This window comes from Podarcis muralis, chromosome 10 (assembly GCF_964188315.1).
Source record: "Podarcis muralis chromosome 10, rPodMur119.hap1.1, whole genome shotgun sequence".
NCBI classification, from domain to species: domain Eukaryota; kingdom Metazoa; phylum Chordata; class Lepidosauria; order Squamata; family Lacertidae; genus Podarcis; species Podarcis muralis.
In genome coordinates, this window is record NC_135664.1 from 55223235 (window position 1) to 55246489 (window position 23255).

General features: G+C 45.9%; 1 protein-coding gene across 2 annotated transcripts; it reads right to left on the reverse strand.

Annotated features, from left to right (window-relative positions):
- Positions 1-72: 72 nt before the first annotated feature.
- Positions 73-23224, reverse strand: DENND11 (DENN domain containing 11). Of its 2 annotated transcripts, none has more exons than XM_028746103.2 (9): positions 22944-23224; positions 9798-9897; positions 8653-8811; positions 7380-7527; positions 6258-6396; positions 4182-4313; positions 2805-2955; positions 1945-2013; positions 73-1433 (listed from the first exon to the last, which is right to left on the reverse strand). In XM_028746103.2, exons 1-9 carry the CDS (start codon positions 23179-23181, stop codon positions 1238-1240), a joined length of 1332 nt encoding a protein of 443 aa, XP_028601936.1. In that variant the 5' UTR covers positions 23182-23224; the 3' UTR covers positions 73-1237. The 2 variants fall into 2 exon arrangements, with proteins under 2 accessions (XP_028601936.1, XP_077791195.1); XM_077935069.1 differs by lacking the exon at positions 22944-23224 and adding an exon at positions 14431-14449.
- Between the last annotated feature and the right edge of the window lie 31 nt (positions 23225-23255).

Here is a 23255-nt window from a genome sequence, read left to right on the forward strand (position 1 = left end):
AATTAGTGTAGTTGGTTCTTGTGTGAGGGGAGGTAGAAGAGTTAGAGATAGGATAAAATAAGACTAATAGGGTAAAGGGTAACAGTGTTTCGAACGCATTTAAAGTTTATATGTGTTTGCAATAAATTACAATCTTTGTTGTTAACATGAGAACCCGACTGAGACTAAGTGATTTACCGGGGAGAACCTGGTTGGTGGCAGCAGATTAGTGGTGTACGGGTCAATAGTTCGTGAGACGACTGGGGGCTCCATACGAACGCCATAGCCGGCTGCTCTGGCTTGCAGATGGTGGGGGCAGAGAGAGGGGTCACTTGGTGTTGGACCTAGACTTTGAACAAGGAGGCAAATGCTGTGACTCAGCAGGCACTAGCAAGAGGATATTCCTCGCAAGTGGGATCTTCTCAACAAAGCTAGTCAAAAAAGCAATAACAGATCGGTCCAATCATTCAGTCAAGGGAAGGGAAGGACTTTTCCTTTCAAATGACTGAACACGGGAGAAAACGTTGACCCCCTAAAACCTGTCCCAACGAAAGCCTAACCCTTTTAAGGTTGACCACGATTCACAACATATAGGTAGAATTCAAGTATCTTTTGCATAAAGCGGCTCATTGGCTGGGGCCCTCCAGGGAAGGCTGGACTGCAGCCGGCAATGGCCCAATGGTCAGGGGGTGATGGAGGATGAGAATCAGGCAACACCTGGAGGACCACTGCGATAGGACTGTGCACGCTATAAGAGAACACAAAGGAAATCTGATGGGGGAGGTCAACTACGCAAATCACGAAGGCTCAAAGCAGTGTTATATTTTTTTTAAAAAATCACATTGGTCCCCAAGAGAGTAAAGTGCTTTCCCCACCCACCCAAATTTAGGCTCTCACAACTGCATGTGCTGGTTGGTTAAGAGCAGGCAGGGAGGAAGGAAGCAGACTATCAGTTTTACAGAACACAATGAGGGGCAGTATGACTGCGCAGTCTGTCCTGGAAGAGAGAAGCCACAACTTAAGTTATCTCCAAGAGCGATAATTAAAAGTGTGTAAGTGTGTGTATGTGTGTGTGAATATAAATAACACTTTCTGTAGAGGGTTCTCATAAATAAAAGGCAATCCTTCACGATTCAAGCTGTGGTGAGTTCCCGCAAGGCTGCCCTGGTGCTTCCAGTAGTCTTGGTAACAAGTGGCTGCCGTCCTCTCGCACTTGTCGTGTTCTCCGTCTCCTGCTCTGCCGCCGCCGCTCTCCGCTTTATGTACAACAAGGGTTATCAATGACCAGCATGACATCAATGCCATAGACTTCCAGTAGGTCCATGAGGAAGCTACGGTCGCCTTGGGGGTCCAAGCCCATTCCTCGGGCGTGGTCAGCTGTCAAGGTCTTGTCCTGGCTGGCTGACACCTCCATCAGCGTCTGGAATATCCGGTTGTTCTGCTCCATGAAGAACCTTCAGAGATCATGCGAAATGGAGAGGTGTGAAGCCCAAAGCAGATCCAGCACCCCTCTTTGATATACTACGCCAGCCTTCTTTTCTCTTTGTTTTGGTTTAGATTTGTGGGGTTTTTTATTGCAATGTATTAGGAGAAGTTTTAATAAAATCTTACTTTTTAAAAAATAACGGAAAAAAGTTAAAAAGTAGGGATACGCAGACCTTCAGGCTCTATTTTTACTAGGACTGCCAGAACCACCAACAGGAATGTACTGCAAAAATAGAATGAGAGAATTTTGATCCCCAGAATTTTGTTTTGAGTTCCAGAATTCCATAGGCCTTACAGTCCTCCCCCCACAAAAAAAACAGTATGGCTTGGGGAAAACTGGGTGCTGCTGCCCTTTTGTTGCCACTATTGCTAAACAACTGGGAGCCCCAAACCATTGGTGATCTGCCACAAATCTCCCAGTAAATCCCGTGCCAGCTACTGCCCACCCCTGCTCTGAAGAATCCCACATGAACAACTCACAGGATAAAAAGGTCCTCTTCACAAGAACTGCAGTCTCCATCCACTTCCTGGGAGTACATCAGCATCTGTCTGAATGACAGAGAAACACAACTGTCACATCAAAACTGCTGCCTCTCGAATGACTCCTCTAGAGACTTCCAAAGGCAATTCCAAGTGATGCCATTGATCTACAAAGATCTGAAGAGCTTGAGAGCCTTGTATCTCTAGGGGACCAACCATCTCTTTCCCTGTATCCCAACTTGCCCCAAGATGACCAAGGCCACACAGCAGAAGTGGGGGACCTTAGGCCTGGGTGAAAAATGCAGCCCTCTGGGCCTCTCTGCCTGGTGTTCAGGACTCTTCCAGGACCACACCCCCTATTCCCAGGCTACACCCCTCAGTGACCCTCCTCTGGGCCATCCTTGAGTGCTCTTCTCTGGATGGAGGATGGAAATACGAGTGTGGGTATCTCTAGCTTTTACTGTACCAAGGTAAGAGTCACACCTGTGACTCCACCCACTTTTACCTCTAGCCCATTACCTGCACGCTGCCCCCTGAAGGTTGTGCATGAGGAAATTTGGCCCTCAAGCTGATGAAGGTTCTCCATCACTGAACTACAGCAAACAGATGAGTTTTGGGTGGAAGTCTACAGCTAGGGAAGTCTAAGTTCAGAAAAGCACACTAATTTTGACACTTGGTGCTTTTTTTATAATTAATTTTCACATTTCTGGTCTTAAGACCAGTCATCCCAGAGACCTCCAAGGCCACATATGCTCTGGAGTCCAGATGAAGTGCTCAGAAGTTGGGAAGAATCCGGAAACAATGCCCCCACACTCAAGCCATGGGGAGAATCCACCAGGGAAAGCTTCTGCTGCTGCTACCTCTGATCATTAAGCCTCCGGTACTTTTCTTTGTCGGCGCTGTTAATTTTCAGGAGCGGCTGCAGGTGCTCGTGGTGGGTCTTCACATTCTGGTTATCCACGTAGACGTCGTAGAGATCCCGCTTCTCCTCAAAGATTTTCTCTGTTGTGCCTGCAGGAAACAGAGGAAGAGAACGGGTTGGGCCCAGTCTATGTTAGTGAAATTGGTATTCATAACCATCAGTTTATTTGTATGCCACTGTCACAAAGCATCCCCACATGCAGCCTCCTACACACACAATGAAACAGAACAGTCCTAGAAAATGCTGCCCATGATCCCTTAGGTGCCCACTGTTAAGGCAAGGCTCCACGAGGGGGCTGGAGGGTAGCAACACGAGAACAGGCCTTCTCTGCAGTGGCTCCCCGTTGTTGGAATGCTCCCCCCGGGAGGTTCGGTTGGAAAACCTTCATTATACAGTGGTACCTCGGGTTACAGGCGCTTCAGGTTACAGCCTCCACTAACCCAGAAATAGTACCTCAGGTTAAGAACTTTGCTTCAGGATGAGAACAGAAATTGCGCAGTGGCAACGGGAGGCCCCATTAGCTAAAATGGTACCTCAGGTTAAGAACAGTTTCAGGTTAAGAAAGGACCTCCAGAACGAATTACGTTCTTAACCCGAGGTACCACTGTACACCATTAGGTGCCAGGGGAAAAGATTCCTCTTCAACCAAGCCTTTGGGCTGATTGACATCCAATTTTAACTGTGTTGTGGGAGGGGGGATTCTTGGTTTGCTGTTGTTCTTATTTTTATTATGTATTTTGTATTTTTAATTGTGTAATTTTATGTTGTGTACTGCCCTGAGATCTACGGATGAAGAATATATCATTAATTATACTTATTCTTATTATTAACACTGTACATAACAGTTTCTTCTTGTCTTCAGCCCAAACCCTTGCACAAACCCTTTTTCATCTTGGGGTGACAAAGCAAGCAAACATATGCTTATAGAAAAGGTGTGAGGAACCTTTTTCAGCCTCAGCTGCACTGCATCATGGGAAATCTTCTGGGGGCCACATTCCAATGGTTGGCAGGGCCAGAAAGAAAAGTGGGTGGAGCAATGGGTGTGGGTCTTACTACTGTTGTACAACACACTACCTTTCAAGCACACAAAAGCCAGGGGGTCGTATGCATGCACACTCTTCTTTCCATCATTCATCCAGGCAAGCAAGACTCAATGTCATAGTTAAGGTGCCTGTTCCAGCCAGGCAAAGCGGTAGCGGAGGGTGCAGAGCGGGGCCAGGAAGGGGCGTGGCCTCTGGAAGAGTACTGAGGGTTAGGCTAGAGAAGCCTGGAGGACTGTCCCCCCCACCCCTTGCATGGGATGCTTCATACTTACAGGCCACATACGACACTTCCGTCTCCAGCATTTCAATGTCAGCCACGTTGACGTAGAAGAAAGGCTTGGACTCAGGAACAGTCCCACCGATTCCAGGCAAGGAGACATTGGCAAGGCAACAGCAGCAATAAACTGCAGACAAGGGCAGAGAGAAGGCATGGTCTTCAGTCTACATGGCATTGTCTTCATCAAAATGCTACCCCATATCCCTGCTCCCTTGCCTTTAATACAGATTCACCGTTTCCTTTTTCGGCAGAAACTGTACATCTGGATTAAAACTTTGGGTGGGTGTGGGTGTGTACACACACACACATAAAGGTAAAGGTAAAGGGACCCCTGACTGTTAGGTCCAGTCGCGGACTCCTCTGGGGTTGCGGCGCTCATCTCCCTTTATTGGCCAAGGAAGCCGGCATACAGCTTCTGGGTCATGTGGCCAGCATGACTAAGCCGCTTCTGGCGAACCAGAGCAGCGTACGGAAACGCCGTTTACCTTCCCGCTGGAGCGGTACCTATTTATTTACTTGCGCTTTGACGTGCTTTCAAACTGCTAGATGGGCAGGAGCAGGGACCGAGCAACGGGAGCTCACCCCGTCGCGGGGATTCGAACCGCCAACCTTCTGATCGGCAAGCCCTAGGCTCTGTGGTTTAACCCACAGCGCCACCCGTGTCCCCCCCCTCTCTATATATATGATGGCATTTTGATGAGTACAATGTTGTGTGGATGCAAACCCTGCATGCACAAGCAACACCAAGTCTGCAAACAAACAGCCATGTGGAGGCACTCATCGTTTCTGAAACAGCTGCCCTCGTGAGCAAACAAGCACACAAAAATCCAAATGCTATTTCTGTCTTATCATCAAATCTTTTATTTTTTTTAAAAAAAAACTCTTGCTGGTTTTTAAAAACAGGAGAGTTCTTTATATGAAACAATTGATGAGTTATCAGTAAGAAGATCCTTTCCACAAGACGCAGCGTACCAACTAAGATCAAGGACTCAGCTAAGATTTATATGATGAATGAACAGCTCTACTTTCTCACCTACGGAGCACAGAACATGTGCTTGGTTCCCCCCTGGCCATTATGCCCCAAACTCAACCAAGAGGTGTCACAATAAGGCAGCAATCTTATACCCACTTACCTGACAGGAAGTCCCACTAAACTCAATGCTACTTACTGCTGAGTAGGCAAAGGGTTGCAGTGTAAAACGTAAAAAATGCCCTAACTAGGGTTAGGAGAGCTGGAAAAAATTCACATCCGGCAACCAATGGTTTCAGATAGCACATGAGTACACAAATCTAAAAAGCTCAGGAAACAAATTTTCATGGCCCTCTAGCAGCTGTGGCAACTCATTTATCAGTACAGTGGTACCTCAGGTTACATAACGCTTCAGGTTACATATGCTTCAGGTTACAGACTCCGCTAACCCAGAAATAGTACCTCGGGTTAAGAACTTTGCTTCAGGATAAGAACAAAAATCGTGCTCCGGCGGCGCGGCAGCAGCAGGAGGCCCCATTAGCTAAAGTGGTGCTTCAGGTTAAGAACAGTTTCAAGTTAATAACGGACCTCCAGAACGAATTAAGTACTTAACCCGAGGTACCACTGTAGTAATGTATTTATTGTTAACTCTGGAATTATATATATACTCTGTTCTGACCAAACCAAGCCTCTCAGGAGGCTTTTGCTCTGGGTAAATGAGCCAGCATAGCATCTAGAAGGCGATGGAAATTTGTGTCCTGGCCTACCATGTACTATCTGAAACCAGAGGGGTGAACAGGTTGTCAGATGTGACAACCTGCGCATTAGTGTTCAGATTGTTTAAAATGCTGCCCTGTTTAGTTCTGGCTGCAGGCATTTCTCTTCTCTCACTGCATTTTGTAGTTTTGCGTTTGCTGTCTCAAACCTGCAGCAATTATCTTGTGTGGATTACGTTTTATTCACAGTTTCATACACCACTTTGGAATCTGTTGGTGCAGGGCGTTTAGAAAGAAACATTTCAAGCAAACAAACAGCAGAGGGGAGAAACTTTCACCGTGCGTGATTTGATAACACGGACCACATCTCCCATTTTCTACGTACCTCTATAGCAGACCACCCCGACAGGAGGCGGGGAAAATATCAAAATGCGTTTCCGAAGCAAGGCGAACTTCCAGAGAGTCAGGATCTGCTCGCCAAAGAACTTAATGAACTGAGACATACAGCCTGCAGGGTGCGTGATCTGCAGCCAGATAAAAAAACAGAGCAGGGAGTTAGCAACGAAACAGAAACAAGATGGCTCCCATTTTTGCTGCTGGGGTGATGACTGCTAAAAACAAACAACAGATTCGAGAAAGGGGAGGAGAAGTACCCTGGCGCTTCGAATGCCCAGAAACTTCTATCCTTTCAGGCAAACAGAAGCAATGAACCACACAGCTCACTTTGCAACCTTGGGCCAACACCCTCTCTCTCAGCTTATCCTAACACACAAGGTTGTGAGGGTACATTGTGGAAGGTGGGGAAGATACATGTACGTTGCTCTGAACTCTTTGGAGGAGGAGATGGAGGTGGATAAAAATGGAACAAACAAACAAATAAAAACACTTTTCTGTAGAGCACCTGCTCTACTCCTGGTTGTGCAATAGAGCAGTAAACTGGGTGATAAGAGCGCACTGAATTTCCCAACTTTCCAAATTCCAAAATGGGAGCTGCTAAAAAGTTTTAACCTGACTTCGGAATTCAATATATTTTGGTTAAATTAATATAATTTGGTTTTGCTTTGTAAGTAAAATATGTGCAAAATTGCAGAGAAATCATTAAAAGATGATTGCCAAGTACTTACAGTTGTATATATTAATAATTATTATTATTATTTATTTAGCAGTACATGACATCTTCATAAGGCAAAACTAAAATTATTCAGTTTTCCAAAAGCAGTTTATGTGCTTCTTCAACAAACATAAGACTTACCAAGCTAAATGTGCCCAGTCACAAACATAATGTCAGCTTTGAATTACTAACATCCAAAAAACATTTTTAAAGGCCCCTCACAATGAAGAAATTTGCAAAAAATTAAGTTTCATGCCCTACTGTCACAAAATGCAAGAGGCCTCCAGAGATCCATCTTGGCCTCTAGCTAAAGCTACTTCGTGGCATCTGACCAATGTGGATCATTGGCACGCTCTGCCTTCATGCGAAGATCAATAACCGCAGCCTATTTCTCACCTTCATCTCTGGGTACATGTATCTGTGGATGGAAGGCAGCCAGTGGACGGTTTGCTGGGAAACAAGAGTGCCAGCAGGGAGGACCCCTTTCTTGTCATCATAAAATGCCTCCAGGTGAGAGTAATGCCCTGGCATCTCCAGCTGATGTCTGTAAAGCAAGCAGAAAAGCGAGTCACAAAGGGTAACCAGAGAACAACCCTCCATTTACAAGCCAACGCTATCAGTTTTGCATCAGTGGCACCTGCTGGTCCCTCTTGCTGGTCTCTCTTTGGTGGTCACATGATTCCTTTCCTATAAGAACACAGGAAGAACCTGCTGTTCTCACAGGGAGCAACCAGATGCCTTTGGGAAGTCAAAAAGGCAGGACCTGAGTGAAACAGCACCCTCCCACATGGCTCCTGGTGCAGAACAGCTTCCATGCTTAAGCACCTGGTGGCCTAAACAGTAGCATCCAGCCTCCATGCATGTGTCTTTTCAGAGCTGTTATTTATTTCACTTACGAATTGCTTCCTACAAGGCACCTTGCGGTGGTTTGCAATGAAACAAGAGCACGTTGCAAACAATCGCAAACATAAAAATAGTCAAAACGACTGCATTTATAAAAGCAAAAAAGGCATTGTGCATAAAACCATTAAAACTACAATTACATATATATATATATATATATATATATATATATATATATATATACACACACACACACACACACACACATACACACACACACACACACACACACACACACACACACACAGAGTGGTACCTCAGGTTACATACGCTTCAGGTTACAGACTCTGCTAACCCAGAAATAGTGCTTCAGGTTAAGAACTTTGCTTCAGGATGAGAACAGAAATTGTGCTCCGGCGGCACGGCAGCAGCAGGAGGCCCCATTAGCTAAAGTGGTACATCAGGTTAAGGACAGTTTCAGGTTAAGAACGGACCTCTGGAACAAATTAAGTACTTAACTCGAGGTACCACTGTAACTCGAGGTACCACTGTTTCATGTTCAGTACATATACCAACAAGATTCACTTGGGAGGCTTGTTAGAAAGAGAAGAGTCTTCAACAAGTGCCTAAAAGACAACAGAGGTGGCCTGACTTCTACATGTCCCTGCTGGAAAATGACTTGGCAAAGAGGGTCATCCAAGTCACATCTGACACCATCCCAGAAAAGCCACCACGGTATTCCAGCACGAACCAAACATTTCTCCCGAACCACTTTATGGTCCAGTAACAACCTCCCTCCCATTCTCCCTTTTTTCTAATAACGTACCTGACCTGGTTCTCCAGGAAGTGCATGTATCTATACAGCAGGGTGTAGGAAGGAGAAAGAATCCCCACAGACTTCATCCGAGCGCCACGCTCCAACTCGCTCTCCACAGGCATGTTGGCGAAACAGGCCAAGCCAAAGCAAAGGCCTTTCCGGAAGTAACTGGAAAGGAAGATGGAATGGGAATAAAATAGGCAAATTGGGGGGGGGGGGAGGCATGCAGAAAAAGCAGGAAGGAGACACGGTGCTTCCTGGATTGCAGGGGGTTCGACTAGATAACCCTCAGAGTTTCTCCCAACTCTACAGTTCTATGATTTTTCCAGATACACATGTGTGTGCGCTAAAGACGCACTGAATTTGGACGTGAATCATATTTGCTTGCTTTCCAGAACAGCAGCTGGGTTGGTCCGTTGTGCTAAAAGAAAATAAATCTCTCTGCCTAGTTCTCCGAGAGTTACTCCACGAAACCAAGTTGGCCTTACTTCAGAGTAGACCTGCCCAGGACTAGGAAATATTATTATTATTATTATTATTTATACCCTGCCCTCCCCGGACAGAGCCGGGCTCAGGGCAGATAACACCGGTAAAATTACAGTAAAAACATACTAGGGGGTGGGGGAAACAATTTAAAATACAGGTTAAAATGCAATTTAAAAATGCATCCTCATTTTAAAAGTAGCCCACAGATCAAAACCATCAGGGTTCTAATTTGAGAGCACCATGATGAGAGTTGAAGGAGGGCAGTCTTTATGCTGGGCTAGTTAATCCAGAATGTTGAGTCTCTGGGCTCTCTCCATCATCAGCTCTGGCTCTGCTCACAACTAAAGGGCTGCCTCGAATGGGTAACTCCATCTGCATCAACCAGGGCACCGGTGGGGGTGAAGGGTATATCTGTGCACAGGGCAAACCTTCCCCCCCCCCCCGTCGCCCAAAAGCCCTTGCAATATGCACTCAAACAGGGGAGTAAGGGCGGGGTATAAATTCAACAAATAAATGACTATATAACGAATATACCCTGTTAGTCTACAATGGTAACCGCCTCGTCCATTTCATCAGGGGCAGCCTGTGCCGTGTGCTTTCTGGACAATGGAAGGATACGCACAATTGAACAGCACAAGCAGGACCCTGGGGACGTTTTGTACACTCACATGAAATCCGACTGAACTTTATGGGACCCGCTGGCCATGGATTTGAACTCGACGCCTTCCAGGTCAATGTCTTGCGGCAAACACCACTCAACCATGTTACCTGTGGAAGAGAGAGGAGAACGCAGCATGAACACACACCTGGGCACAAACAGCAAGGCAATTGGCCCGAACGTATTATGCAGACGTGCCTGCAACAGTCATGCCAGGTCATTAATTCTGCTAGCCATGGGGAGGAAGAAGAGGCTACGAATGGCAAACTGCTCCTCAACTCAGCAGTCCCACACCAGCCTCTCAGATCCAAGCAGAGTGGCTGGGGAAACCCAGCCAGAAGGGTGGGGTATAAATAAATGATTATGATTATTATAGAGCAGAAAGAGAGACGGGAAGCAGGGCCACTCCATCAGCTCAGCTGAAAGAAGAGCAGTTTTTGCCTCCTTCTCTCCTTGAAGAGTTTTCCATTGCTGCTGGTCTTTACAAGCACTCCGTAACTAAGATATAATGCCTGAGCTCGCTTTCCCCCCTCCTCCTGCCCAATCCCTTTTCCTCTTGTGTCGTGTCTTTTAGACTGCAAGTCTGGGGGCAGGAGCTGATTTAATAGAGATATTTGAAAGGCACTTTGGGAGCCCTAGCTGAAAAGTGGGGTTAAAATGTTTATATAAGTCCATCTAGTGCAATAGTGTTATCTCTGACAGGCCAGAACTCTCAAGGGGCTGAAGCAAAGATAAGGTTTTTGACTTTATCCTTTTAAACTGGAGATGCCATGGATCTTCCACATGGAAAACCTGTCTCTGCTCAGTCCTCTTGAGTTATAGTCCCTCCTTAAAATCTGTGCCTCTCCTGCGCCTTATCCCCTTTCCTTTTGGCCTTGTCCTTTTAGTTATCTTTACTGATTACACAGTTATCCAGCCCTTCATTGGAGGAGCTCATGTCATCCTCACAACCACCCAGTGAGGTAGGTTAGGCTGAGAAAGTGATTCGGCCCAAGGTCACCCAGTGAGCTCCACTTCTGATGACAGGAGCCAGGCACCAGTAAATCACACTGAGCAAGTTGGAGTTGACTCTTTATTAGCAGAAAAACAGGGTCTGCACAGGAGTGCCAGGCCTAATGAGAACAACAACTCATCTCTGGTCGGTCTTGCCCCCATGAAGCAGTTGAGGAGACTGCAGGTCCCTGTCTCCCCACAGCTGCCTAAGTCCCCTCCTCTCCAGGGTTTCCCCCCTGCAATCTGAAACTGTGCCTGTGTGAAGCTAACTTCTCAACCCTTTTCATGCCTCTTTTGGTTCTGGGAGACCAAGGGGGAAAGGAGGGAGCTAGTTGTAGCAGGAGAGGGAGACACCTGTGACTCCTCACCAGCTCTGGCTCTTGGCCCGCCTTATCTCCATCCTCTGTTTCTGCCTCTGATTCTGGACTGCTCTCTGCCACAGCTTCTTCCTGCTCACTAAGTCCTGTTACCTCTTCAGCCTCTGACACCTTCTCTTCCCAGTCTGCTCCCTCTTCTCCCTCTGCCCACTGATCGTCGTCCCACCACCACTCCCCAGACTCTGAGTTTTCTTCCCTTGGGAGTTCCCCAACTGTTGCCTCCCACCACTCCTCCGCATCCAACCGGTCCATCACACCCGAGTTGGGATTGGAACCTAGGTCTCCATGGTCATGATTTGACACTCTTAACCAGGTATAGGCAAACTTGGCCCTCCAGATGTTTTGGGACTACAACTCCCATCATCCCTGACCTCTGGTCCTGTTAGCTAGGGATGATGGGAGTTGTAGTCCCAACATATCCAGAGGGCCGAGTTTGCCTATGCCTGCTCTTAACCATGGTATCAGACTGGCTTTCGACACCACACTGCCACCTGGGTGAACTTAGTCACAAGGGAGACGCTGATCGAAGGTTGCCTCTTACGAAACCTAGCTCCACCAAAAACACGGCATTTTTTTCTCCAAGAGAGACTGTGAAGGCTGATCCTCAAAATAGATGCTGCCACACTCAATATTTTTCAAGGTGAAACATGACCAGCATGGCAAAGAGTGGGGAAAATACTTGAAAAGCACCCACTGCAACTGTTGTAAATTTTAGCTGATGATTGCAGGCTGTTTATCTCAGATGGGCAGAAATGACAAGCTTAGATTCTAGGCCCCCAAAAGTAACAGCTTTCTTTTCCCTGTTCCAATCCTCTGCCCTAAAAAAACAACAACCCTCTATCCACTGGGATCCGTACACTGGAAAAGCTATCAAGCCCACAAAGATGTCAATAGCCTCGCTATTATGTCGTTGCCAATTGGGCTGTGTTTTATATAGAAATTTCTCATTGCATGCGCAAACATTGATCAATAAAATTATATTTAGCTGCTGAAATCAAGCGTTGCCTATCATGTTCCTTCAGAAGCCTGAGTAAGCCCTGGGCCTAGTTAAGCAATATTATTTGCTTCACGGAAAGCAAAGCTTCATACATTCAGCCGTCTTAACTTAGTAGGCAGCAGAAAATTATTATTACAGAAACTACATTCTCTTTCTCCCAAGAGCTGCCTGTTTAACATACATCATCTTTCATTCTGGTATCTAACTACTTCACTTGAGAAGCTGTGCCTCACCTCAAGCAAGCGCCCTCCTTCTGATTCCTCCTTTTACAACAAAGTACACTAAAGAACATCTGATAATTCAGGGATGGGGAACCTGTGGCCTTCCAGACACTACTGGAGTCCAACTCCCATCAGTCCCAGTCAGCACTGGCAAATAGGTGGGGAATAATGGGAGTTTATTTATGTATTTATTACCTTGATATCTACTTCAAGGAGCTCAAGGTGATGTTCACAGTTCTCCCCACCTTGTTTAATCCCTACAACAGTGTTAGAAATTAGCCAGGGGCCAGGCACGTTTTGCGACTGGCGGAGGTCCAATTGCAACCAAGTTGAGATCTCTGGATGCTAGGCTGGTGGCTGACATCTCTATCTGGCTGCCCCCCCCCCCAAAAAAATCTTTCTTAAGCAGGTAAGCAGAAGAGCTTATTTATTGCATTTATATCTCACCTTTTTCTCCAAGGAGTACATGGTTCACCCCCCCCTCCAGAGTTAATCCCTACAGCAACTGTGGTAGAGAGGCTGTGACTGGCTCAAAGTCACCCTGTGAGCCTCATGACTAAGTGGGGATTTGAACCCAGATCTCCCATGTCCTAGTCCGACAATCTAACCACTACACCACACTGCCTTCCTAGGGTACTTGTGCTATGCAGCAGCTCTATAAATTAAGTAGGTAAATAGATATGGGAAAGGCAAAATGCCACTTAGAGAAGGATCTGAAATATTTTCCTGGAAGCTCGAATTTGTTTTATTCCAGATTGGTTTATTTTATGTCTGAATGTGTTGTAAACTGCTTTGAGGTTTTTTATTTAAAATATAAAGCGATATAGAAATGAAATGATTAATAATAATAATAATAATAATAATAATAATAATAATTCATTGCAAAAGAGAGAGGGTTGCCTAGACTAGACTAGACTAGACTAGACTAGACTATCTAGGGATGGCAGGCTTGTTGGTTTTGAATGTCTTATGTAGATTTTTTTTTCCAATTTCGTTGTTCTGTATGGGACAATAACAATAAAGATTATTGTATTGCATTGTATCGTATCGGCATTCCCTTGTAGTGACATTAATTAGTGTTTAAGGTGGCATTTGGGAATTAGCTTATATATCTGAGTTTCTAACATTGCTCTGCAAGGAAGGTTAGGCTGAGAGGCAACGAATGACCCAAGGTTCTCCAGTGAGCTTCCCTGACTCTGTATCACTGGGAGTTGCACCAGTTTTCCGAAAGCTTTGGAGATGAACAGCTGGGTGTGGGAAGTGGAGAGAAGAGCTTGTTTGCCAGGATGAAATGCTCAGCTGCCTGGAGCGTTATCTCACCTCCAAATTTGTGTTTGTCTTAAGCAGAACAAACACAGGGAACAGGATGGGGAGGTAGGAAGGAAGAATACTGACGCTAAACAGGGCTGTGGTGGCAACTTGTTAAACCACTTAGCCGCATCTCTGCCTGCTAAGGGTTCAAGTTCTGTCACTCTCATCCTTTCTGTTTAACTATAAATGAAAACCTGATCTTGATTAGAGGTGTGGCGGGGGGCGGGGACGAAGTGGTATAGTAAACTGTTCAAAACTGGTGCTTTAACTGCACCAGTTCAACAGGTGGAAGACAGCTAGACTTGGAACTGGGTGACCAAATGTATAAACCACTTATTCTCTTGTTTCAATTTGTATTCTGCCTCTCAACCCGAAGGCTCCCAAGGCGGTACACAACTCAACATTAAAAGATGCATACCGACACACACCCCCAACACCCCAAGAAACCAAAATAATAAAAATAACAACGAACCAAATTTACAGACAATCCGGCAGAAATACCAGTTCTCATAAATGGAATCAAGAGAACAAACAAGCAGCCTGGGCATTAAAGCCCAGGAAGTGCTTAGTAGACCTTTCTCCCCCACTCCCAAATCCTAAAAAATAGTGTTTCCAATGCTTGGAAAACATTTATCCCTTTCCTGCTCTCTCTCCCCCCCCCCCCCCCACAGGCTCACATGAAGTCACTCCTTTGTTTGCTCTTTGTCTTGCCCAACTGATTTGTATCTCTCCCCACCTACTCACCCAGACGCACATTCTTCTTGCCACGTCACCCATTTCACGCTCATGGAGCAAGGTGCTGAGGCAAGCCCTTGCCTGGCAGACGCAGGTAAGTTTGGCTAATGGCTCCTAACAGATGGTCAGCCTCCTCTGGGAAAGGCATTCTCTCACCAAGTCACACCATGTGTGTGTGTGTGTGTGTGTGATATATAACATGCCAAGTAGGAAGACGTGTGCTGTGTCAAGCAAGCTCAGTGCTTTAATTAGAAGCCTCGTAAATCATTAGTTTTGTTTGCTTTGAGGAGGACACAGCTGTTTAAAACAAGAATGAGGGTGCTTGGGTTTTTTGGGTCATTTGGGGGGGTGGGGGTGGGACGGGATCACTGAACCCTCACCCTCGCTCCCTCATTTGAATCCTGTTCATAAAAGCTAGATCCTTAGAAATGCTCTTCTGGCCGTTTCCCCATCACCTTCACTGAGACAGGATAAGTAACCCTGGGGCTGTTCTGACATAAAGCCAAAATATAGTTTGGACATCACACAAACAGGCATCATGCTCCCCTCATGTCTGGAGATTAATCACGTCCTAATTGGGTTTCTTGCAAATCATAGTTTCCTGGTTTTTGTCCAAACAGGCAAACCATGGTTTCACACACCTGCAAACCAGGATAGCCTTGAGAGAGAAAAGGGAGAGGAGGTTGGGTGTGAGACTCCTCAGGACTCAAACTTGGGATGCGTCTGAAATAATCTATTGCCTTTGCAACAGAACAGGGCTGCTCCTCAAAACAGGTTTTCACCCAAACCCTGAGTCCAGGAGTCACAAACTCAATGAAACAACAGTTGCTGGAAACCACAGGAGAGGAAAGTGCCCTTGCACTCAGGTGGTGCTTGCAGGTTTCCCATAGGTATCTAGTTGGCTACTGTGAGACAAGATGCTGGACTAGCTCTGGCTCTGGCCTGATCCAGCAAGCTTTTATTTTCTTATTTCATGTTCAATGGCATATGTCAGCCAAGCAGTGCAACAATATATGGTATGCTACCATAGAGATTTGATGGTAGAGAAGCTTGGCTATTGTGCATTATTCTCCAGTCCTGCACATGGCAGCACTGAAAGGAAAACCACAATGATGGGAGGCCGAGGAATCCCTTGGTCTTTTTCTGTTTTTATAGCTGCTCCATGCAGTCATCCAATACCTGGTGTCAGTGACAGCAAAGCATCAATCAGCAGGAAGGAACTTGAGCACATGGGTCTAATAAGGTCCTCCAGACCCCCCACATCTGGCCAAGCCACAGTCCAATATCGGCTGAAGCTGACCCAGACGGAACCAACCCAAAACATTTTGCAACCCAAGTCCAAGCAATGATTGGTGCCCTGTTTCCAGTCAAAGCGCACAGCACACAAAGCCAATCAAAACATTTTGGCACCGCAAGCAGAAAAGTCCACAAACGCCTCTCCCATTTCTCCCCTGGCAGTAATAATAAATTAAATATTGAACAATTTGCTGCCCTTTCATAACTTCCAGAATCAACCACCTGAGGCGACTGCTTCATTCTGTCCAACAGTGGACTCAGGTAAAGGAAGGACAGAGGTCACTGCATAGTTATTTCTTCTGGGCGGGGAAGAGAGGTGCTTCTGCACTCTTCCCACAAATAGCAAATATCTGGGTCGCACCTGCATTGTACATTTGAAGCCTTATCATGCCCCTTTAAACGGTCTTGACCCTTGGTTTCCCGCAAGTGGTATCATACCGATTTAAATGTAAAGTGCAGACGACTTCCCAGTTAAACTTTCCCCCTTCCCTGTTTCAGCTTCTGCCTCTCCCTTGCGTTCTGCGGAATGCACACTCAACGATAAAGCCAAAACAACAGTATTTACAAAATGGAGTGGCATGCGCTTCACTGAGGAGATGCACCCATAAATTACTCCCACAACCAAGGTGGATTTGATTTAAATCACTAGTCAGTAAGACTTGATTTAAATCTTTTTTCTTTTCTTTTTTACAAAAAGACTCATTCTTGCTAGTATAATCTTAATATTTACAACCAGAGGGAGGTTTCATTTTTGGAATAATACAGTTATATCAAAAAAGACTGATTTGGTTATACTATTAGAAATACATAGAGAGATAATTATGAAATTGTTTTGAGGTTTAATAAGTGAACTGTTTATATTTGGACAACTTTTCTGCTGTACTTTATTAGAAGGAGAAAATAATCATTTCCTTAATAACAATTTAAACAATTTAACTAACAATTTTAGTTTAGTTTAGTTTAGTTTAGTTTAGTTAAACAATTTATTTAACTAAAGCAATAACATTATAGCATATGTATCCATGTTTTTGTTTGTTTGTTTGTTTGTTTAAAAAAACTTAGGCAGAGTTTTAGCACACATGAAAAACTTAAAACAAATCCTTATTTCCTGATTAATAGAGTTTGGACTATAATGTAACTTAAATAGAAAACTATCTCTAGAGAGATTTTTCCTTCAAAAGCATTTTATTTTAAAAATCCAATTTAAATAAAAAAAATTGATTAAAATTTTAAAAAATCCAATTATTATTATTATTATTAATCATTGATTTTTATCCACCCTGCCCACAACCCTGGCACAAGTGCATTCCATACTGTACTCATAAGAGCTACAGACACACTGACACTATGGGAAAAGAAAAACGCTTCCCATAACTAAACAAGGCAGTTTAAACAGCGGGAATTTGGGTATCACTGCAAGTTCTACCCTAAGGGAAGAGGTCTAGATCTTGGACAGGAGCACAATAGTCCCCTCCTACTGCAGTTCACCTGTAACTGGTATTTGTGCTGCCTCTGACATATTCATACCACACAGTTACACGTTTTAAGCAGCCATGGCTTCCCTCGAATCATCCTAGGAGCTGTAGCTTGTGACGGGTGCTGAGAGTTGCTAGGGGACCCCTATCCCCCTGACAGAGCTGCAGAGTTCTCTGCAAAGAAGGACTGAGTGCCAAACCACTCCGGGGAATGTTCGCTGCGAATGTGGACACGGTCATCGTGAATAGTAGCCGCTGATGTCAACTGATAGTGTGTGTTTGCAGGGGATAAGGAAAGTCCTCCACAAAGTGACTAATTCTGACATCAGGAAGACTTTCAATTGAGCCCAAAAGCAGAACTTGAACAGCCCCAAGATTAGAACGGCAAATTTGTGGTCAGGGAAATAGTAGCGAGGCAATCCAGACTTTACTTCCTCCCATTCCTCAACATTCGCAAAGAACGTAACCAGTAAGGGGAAAGGGGGAGAGAGGGAGTCTGCTGATGTTGTCATTCGCTTCCTTCCACAGAAGAGGCAAAAGAACTTTGTCACATGAGGGGACGTGAGAAAACAGTGCATGGTGTTTCTATTTAAAACTGCTATTTAAAACTGTGATATTTAAGCTACCATTTCATCATTAATCATTTTATTTTTTAATATCTAGAACTGATATCTTGCTATAACTTCCTTGTACTTTTAAATGCATTTATATTTGAATATTTGGACAGCACTGCAGCTCGACTGTTTGTGCAAGAAGACATAAATCCATAAACTGTAATTTGAATGTTTCACTAGTGCTAAAAACAAAAACAAAAAACCCCCACTCCTCACTGTAGTCTGGTTGAGGCTGGTAGTTTCAGTGAGCCTGTCTACATTCATAAATGACCAACAGATGACTCCACCATTTCTTCGAAGACATCTGAGGGACAGACTTGCAGCCAAAACTCAGGGAAGGCAACAGAGGGGACAAAAAGCTGCAGGAGAATACAGTGACATGGGAAGATGCCTTATACAGTGGTACCTCGGAAGTCAAACAGAATCTGTTCCAGAAGTCCATTCAACTTCCAAAACATTCGGAAACCAAAGTGTGGCTTCCGAAAACAGACATTCGGGTTCCAAAGAAGGTTAGCAAACCGGAACACTCACTTCCGGGTTTGCGGCATTCGGGAGCCAAAACATTCAACTTGCAAGGCATTCAGAATCCAAGGTAGGATTGTACTGAGATCAGACCATTGGTTCCTATAGCTCAGTGCTGCCTACAATGACTAGCAACAGCTCTCCAAGGTTTCAGACAGGACATATTCCCAGCCCTACCTGGAGATGCCAGTAACTGAGCCTAGGGCCTTCTAGATGCAAGACAGGTGTTTTGTCACTGAGCTGCAAGCCTTCCTCAATACATTATGGGAAATTAAAATGATGGCTAGATTCAACTACCAGGCACTGCTTGGGAGGACCAAACTGGGGAGGGGGGAAATAAGAAGTGCTGGGGGACAGGAGCCTGGGACAGATATCAAGCGCAGGCCGTGTCAAAGATGCCCAAGGATCCCAGATGTTGTCCCTAGCTAAGGACAATGTGACCATAACTGACACATCACATCTTCCCAGAACAGAGAGGGGAAGGGGTCAGTGGCAACCACCAGCTATGACTGTTTAGAAAGCCAAGCCAAAATATGTAGACTCTGATAATAGTACAGTTATGTCTGCATCCTTAGAAAAGGAAGAGCCCTTTTGGTGGTGGCCCTAAACCTATAGAACAACCTCCCCAATGAAGTACACTTTGTCCCAACCTTAGGTGCCAGGTAAAAACCCAGTTCTTTTGCTGGACTTTTAGAGGGTGGTGGATTAAGTCATTGTTATGATATTGTTAATTATGTAGTTTACAGTAACTGCTTCAATGTTTCTGTTTATTAAGCATTATGTTTTTTCAATATTATCTTTGCAATCAGTGATCATTTCTGGTAAAGGTATAGAAATCTCTTAATGAATTCAACACAGAGATTCATACCACTGAACGCATATGAAGTCTGAAGTCACCCTCCAAGCACCTCCAGCACAGAGGGAGAGAAAAGGCAGCCTCACCAAACAGGAGGAGAGACCACCATGCTCCTTTTGCAAGTACTTCTTTCTTCAACCCGCCCCAAACACAGCAGCCATGCAGACACCACCAGAAGCAACATCCTAAGGACAATCTAACATGCCATCGCACACCTATCCACGACCTTTTCATTACAGGTTTCATAATCAACCCAGCAGATTTTACACCACATGGCTCAGGAATTTGCAAGGCATTTAAAGAACCCTTGAAGTTAAGTGCTCCTCAAGCGAAGCATTAATTATTGAGCTTCACAAAAGTAAGAAGCCACTCCACAGTCTCTCAAGCAAGGCCAACTCAAGTGGCTAAGACAGAACTGGATGCATGCATGTAAACTGCCTTGGCTGAGCGTGGGCAGAGAGGTGAGCCATCAATACCTGAATTAGGACCAAATAAGATATAAGCTACTTGAACTAACTTGCTGAAGGTGAGCGTGTCATCAGTCAATGCTACAGGTTACCCTGGAAAAAGAATCAGCTGCCACGCAGCCCAATCCTTTAGCATTTTCGCTCAAGTTCAATAGGACTTTATTCCATACAAGCAGAACTGTAGGACTGCAATTGTAAGATACCCAGGTCATTTTAGGAAGGCCTAAAAAGGCTAAATAAGAGCTTAAGAGTCATGTTAAAGGTAAAGGGACCCCTGACCATTAGGTCCAGTCACGGACAACTCTGGGGTTGCGGCGCTCATCTCACTTTATTGGCCGAGGGAGCCGGCGTACAGCTTCCAGATCATGTGGCCAGCATGACTAAGCCGCTTCTGGCGAATCAGAGCAGCACACGGAAATGCCGTTTACCTTCCCGCCGGGGCGGTACCTATTTATCTACTTGCACTGCATGCTTTCGAACTGCTAGGTTGGCAGGAGCGGGACTGAGCAATAGGAGCTCACCCCGTCACCATGTTAGAGAGGGCCAAAAGCTTATCACTGTTTTCACCTGGCAGATGCCCCTAGGATTACTGCAAGCAGAAGCTGAGTGCAATTGCAGTCTCCCCACCTGAGGTTTCCAGAAACTGGTATTCATACTGCCTCCCATAACATGACCAACCTGGCTGGTAGACACTGATAGACTTATCCCCCATGAGTTTTATCTAATCCTCTTTTAAAGACAAGCTGGCAGCTGTCACCCTATCTTGCAGCAGCTATGATGTTATCTTTTTTATTTAGACAAAATGTTTTTTTACTTAAACAGGCTTTTGGCCTACAAGCCGGCTTGTGAATATACTGAAATTGGTTTTCACTAGGTTTTTTTTAAATGACTGTGTTTTTTTTTACCTGTCTTGTTTTTTAATGGTGTATTCACAGCTATTATCTATTTTTAATATATTTCATTGCATTATTGTTGTTAGTTGCCTTCAGTAACCTCCAGTGAAAAAGCAGGAAACAATTTTAAAAAACAAAACCCACACAATTTGCATATATTTCCAAAGAACTTGTTTAAACTGTTGAAAACCTGCCACATATTCATGCAACAGGATGTAGGTAAAGGACGCAACACAAGAAACGAGGAAATACTGAGCCACTACAAAAAGATTCAAGCTGCAGAAACTTGACAGTGAAAATGGTACTCAGTTTTACTTATCCTTATAAAAGCAAGGCTGGGCTTAATTCTTTCCGTTAATGTTCAAAAGCAAAGATAACTCCAGGAATATGCAGCAATGCCTTTAAGCACGTGCAGAGTATTTTTCTCCCTACCAGCCAAGTAACCACAAACAATCCTTGTATTGTTGGAGTTAAAGAGCAGAACGTCCAGGATCGATAGCATTTGGGAGCTTCCTGACGCCACGAATCTCTCATTTTAACACAAGGGTTGCCAACCCTTTTGTGCCAATGGGCACATTTGCAAACTGGATAAACTATTGCTGGCACCCCACAACCTTTCCAATGGGCAACAACAAAATTCACCCATTTCAGTGGAAGGGAAATGACCCTTCTGGTTACAGGGAAGGGCTTTGAAAGCATGCTGGTGACCTCTAACAGGTTTCATACTATATCTGCTTAAGAGGAACGTCCTTCCAACTACTCCGAATTGGTAACATTCATACAGAACATAACAGAAAACATATCTTCAACTTTGCAGGTGAGAATGCAATGGGGTCTGACCCAAGGCCCATCTAGTCCATCATTCCACTTTCCAGAGTAGCCAATAAGACACCTTTGGGAAGCCCACAAGCAGGGCTTGAAGGCAACAGCCCTCCCTTGTTATTTGGTCTCCAGAAACTGGTAGTCTGTGGCATATTGCCTCAGAACGGTATGGCTCTGTTTAGCCATAATGGCTGGTAAGACCCGTCTTCCTCCGTGAATTTGTTTGATCCTCCCCAAAAGCTACCTAAACTAGCCCACAGCCCATTGCTACATTCTGTGGCAGCGCATTGTGTAAGGCAGTGCAGTGCTTCTGGATGATGCTGGACTACAAATCCCATCAGTCCCGATCAGCATGGCCAATGGCTGTGGATGATGGGAGTTGTAGTCCACCAATATCTGGCTACCCTGGCTGCAAGTCAAGATACGTAGTGAGAAGCGATACACCCTTTCTGTCCATCCACAATCAACACCCATCAATGCAATTTGGTAATCCCATACTCAAGTATTACGGGAGATGGCGAGAGAGAAATCCCTTCATATCTGCCATTAAGAGCAGCAGAGACAGACAGACCAACCTGGGCATCATTCTAAGGTACTAGGAAGTCCTCTTGGGACAGCTCCACCAGAACAAGCACAACTGTGCACTTCTGCAATTCAATGACTCTTCCACTGGAAAACGTCCCAGAGAATCATGCCCCATGTTCATGGATGCACCAGTGGGGAAGGGGGGGGGGGGCACCAGGCATCCAAATGCTTTGGGCTAAGTCCCAGGAGTGCTACTCTGAAGTTGCAGTTTGAGAGGTCAAGGGTCAATGGTGCAGGCCCTACTGCTTCCAACTCTCTGAATGCAGTGGGTAGACAGCATACGACTCTATCCCCTTCCATCGTCTGGAGATGTCTTCTGAGGGATACCTGTGTGGGAGGGGGATGCTACACAATTGGGGCAAACATGGCACTGTCCCACTAGCCTCAGTTTGCCCTCAGCCAGGCCCCACCTGCCTGCCTTGTCTGCTTACAACCAATCAGACCTTTCACCCTCAACGGGCATCATCAGCTACCACTGAGGTGGCTGCCACAAAGGGCATCCATGACTCACAGTGGGTGGAGACACTATTAAGTTTTCCATTAGGAAAAGCCTGGTGGAAAAGCAAACAGGTGCAAGTCACCTTCCCTGCCCAAGAATTCATGGCTGCTATCTTACAAACCTCTCTGGGCATCACAAGGCAGTAGGAAAAGAGGTGACACATCCCTAATGCCAACCTACCGGTTGGTTTCCTTCCTGGGAAGGTGTATGTGGACGTGCAACAGCAGCTTAAAGGAGGCCGAGGGGAGCGCCCTTTGTGCATGGTCAGAGGAACTCGGTTCTGCCAGAAAGCAACCCAAAGGGGGAGAAACCACACACACACAAGCCCCTGTTGAGGTCTTGCTGCTGTAAAGGCACCCACCACCACGCGCAACCCGGGCTGCGGGGGGGGGGGGTGGACTGGGTGCGAATCCGAGTCCCTTCCTCCTCCACCGGGGGAAAGGGAGATCCGGCGAGGGCATCCCTAAGCGATTCCGCTGCAAGCAGCCCTTACCCGTGCGGGGATCGAAGGTGACCACGAACACGGCCAAGATCTGGTCCTCCTCCACCTGCTCGGCTCCTTCCTGCTCTTGGAGGCGCCCGCCGGGGCCGCCGCCACCGCCGGCGGCGGCCTCCCCCTTGACGCCAGAGCAGGAGCCCCCCCAGCCGCCGGGCTCGCCGGGCTCCGGGAGGGAGACGGCCGGGCCCTCGGCCCAGAAGAGCAGCGGCGCGTCGTCGGCTTGCTCCACCATGGCCCAGCCAGCCAGCAGCCAGCCAACCAGCCAGCCAGCTGCGGCGCTTGGCGCGCTCCGACGACGCCCGGCCC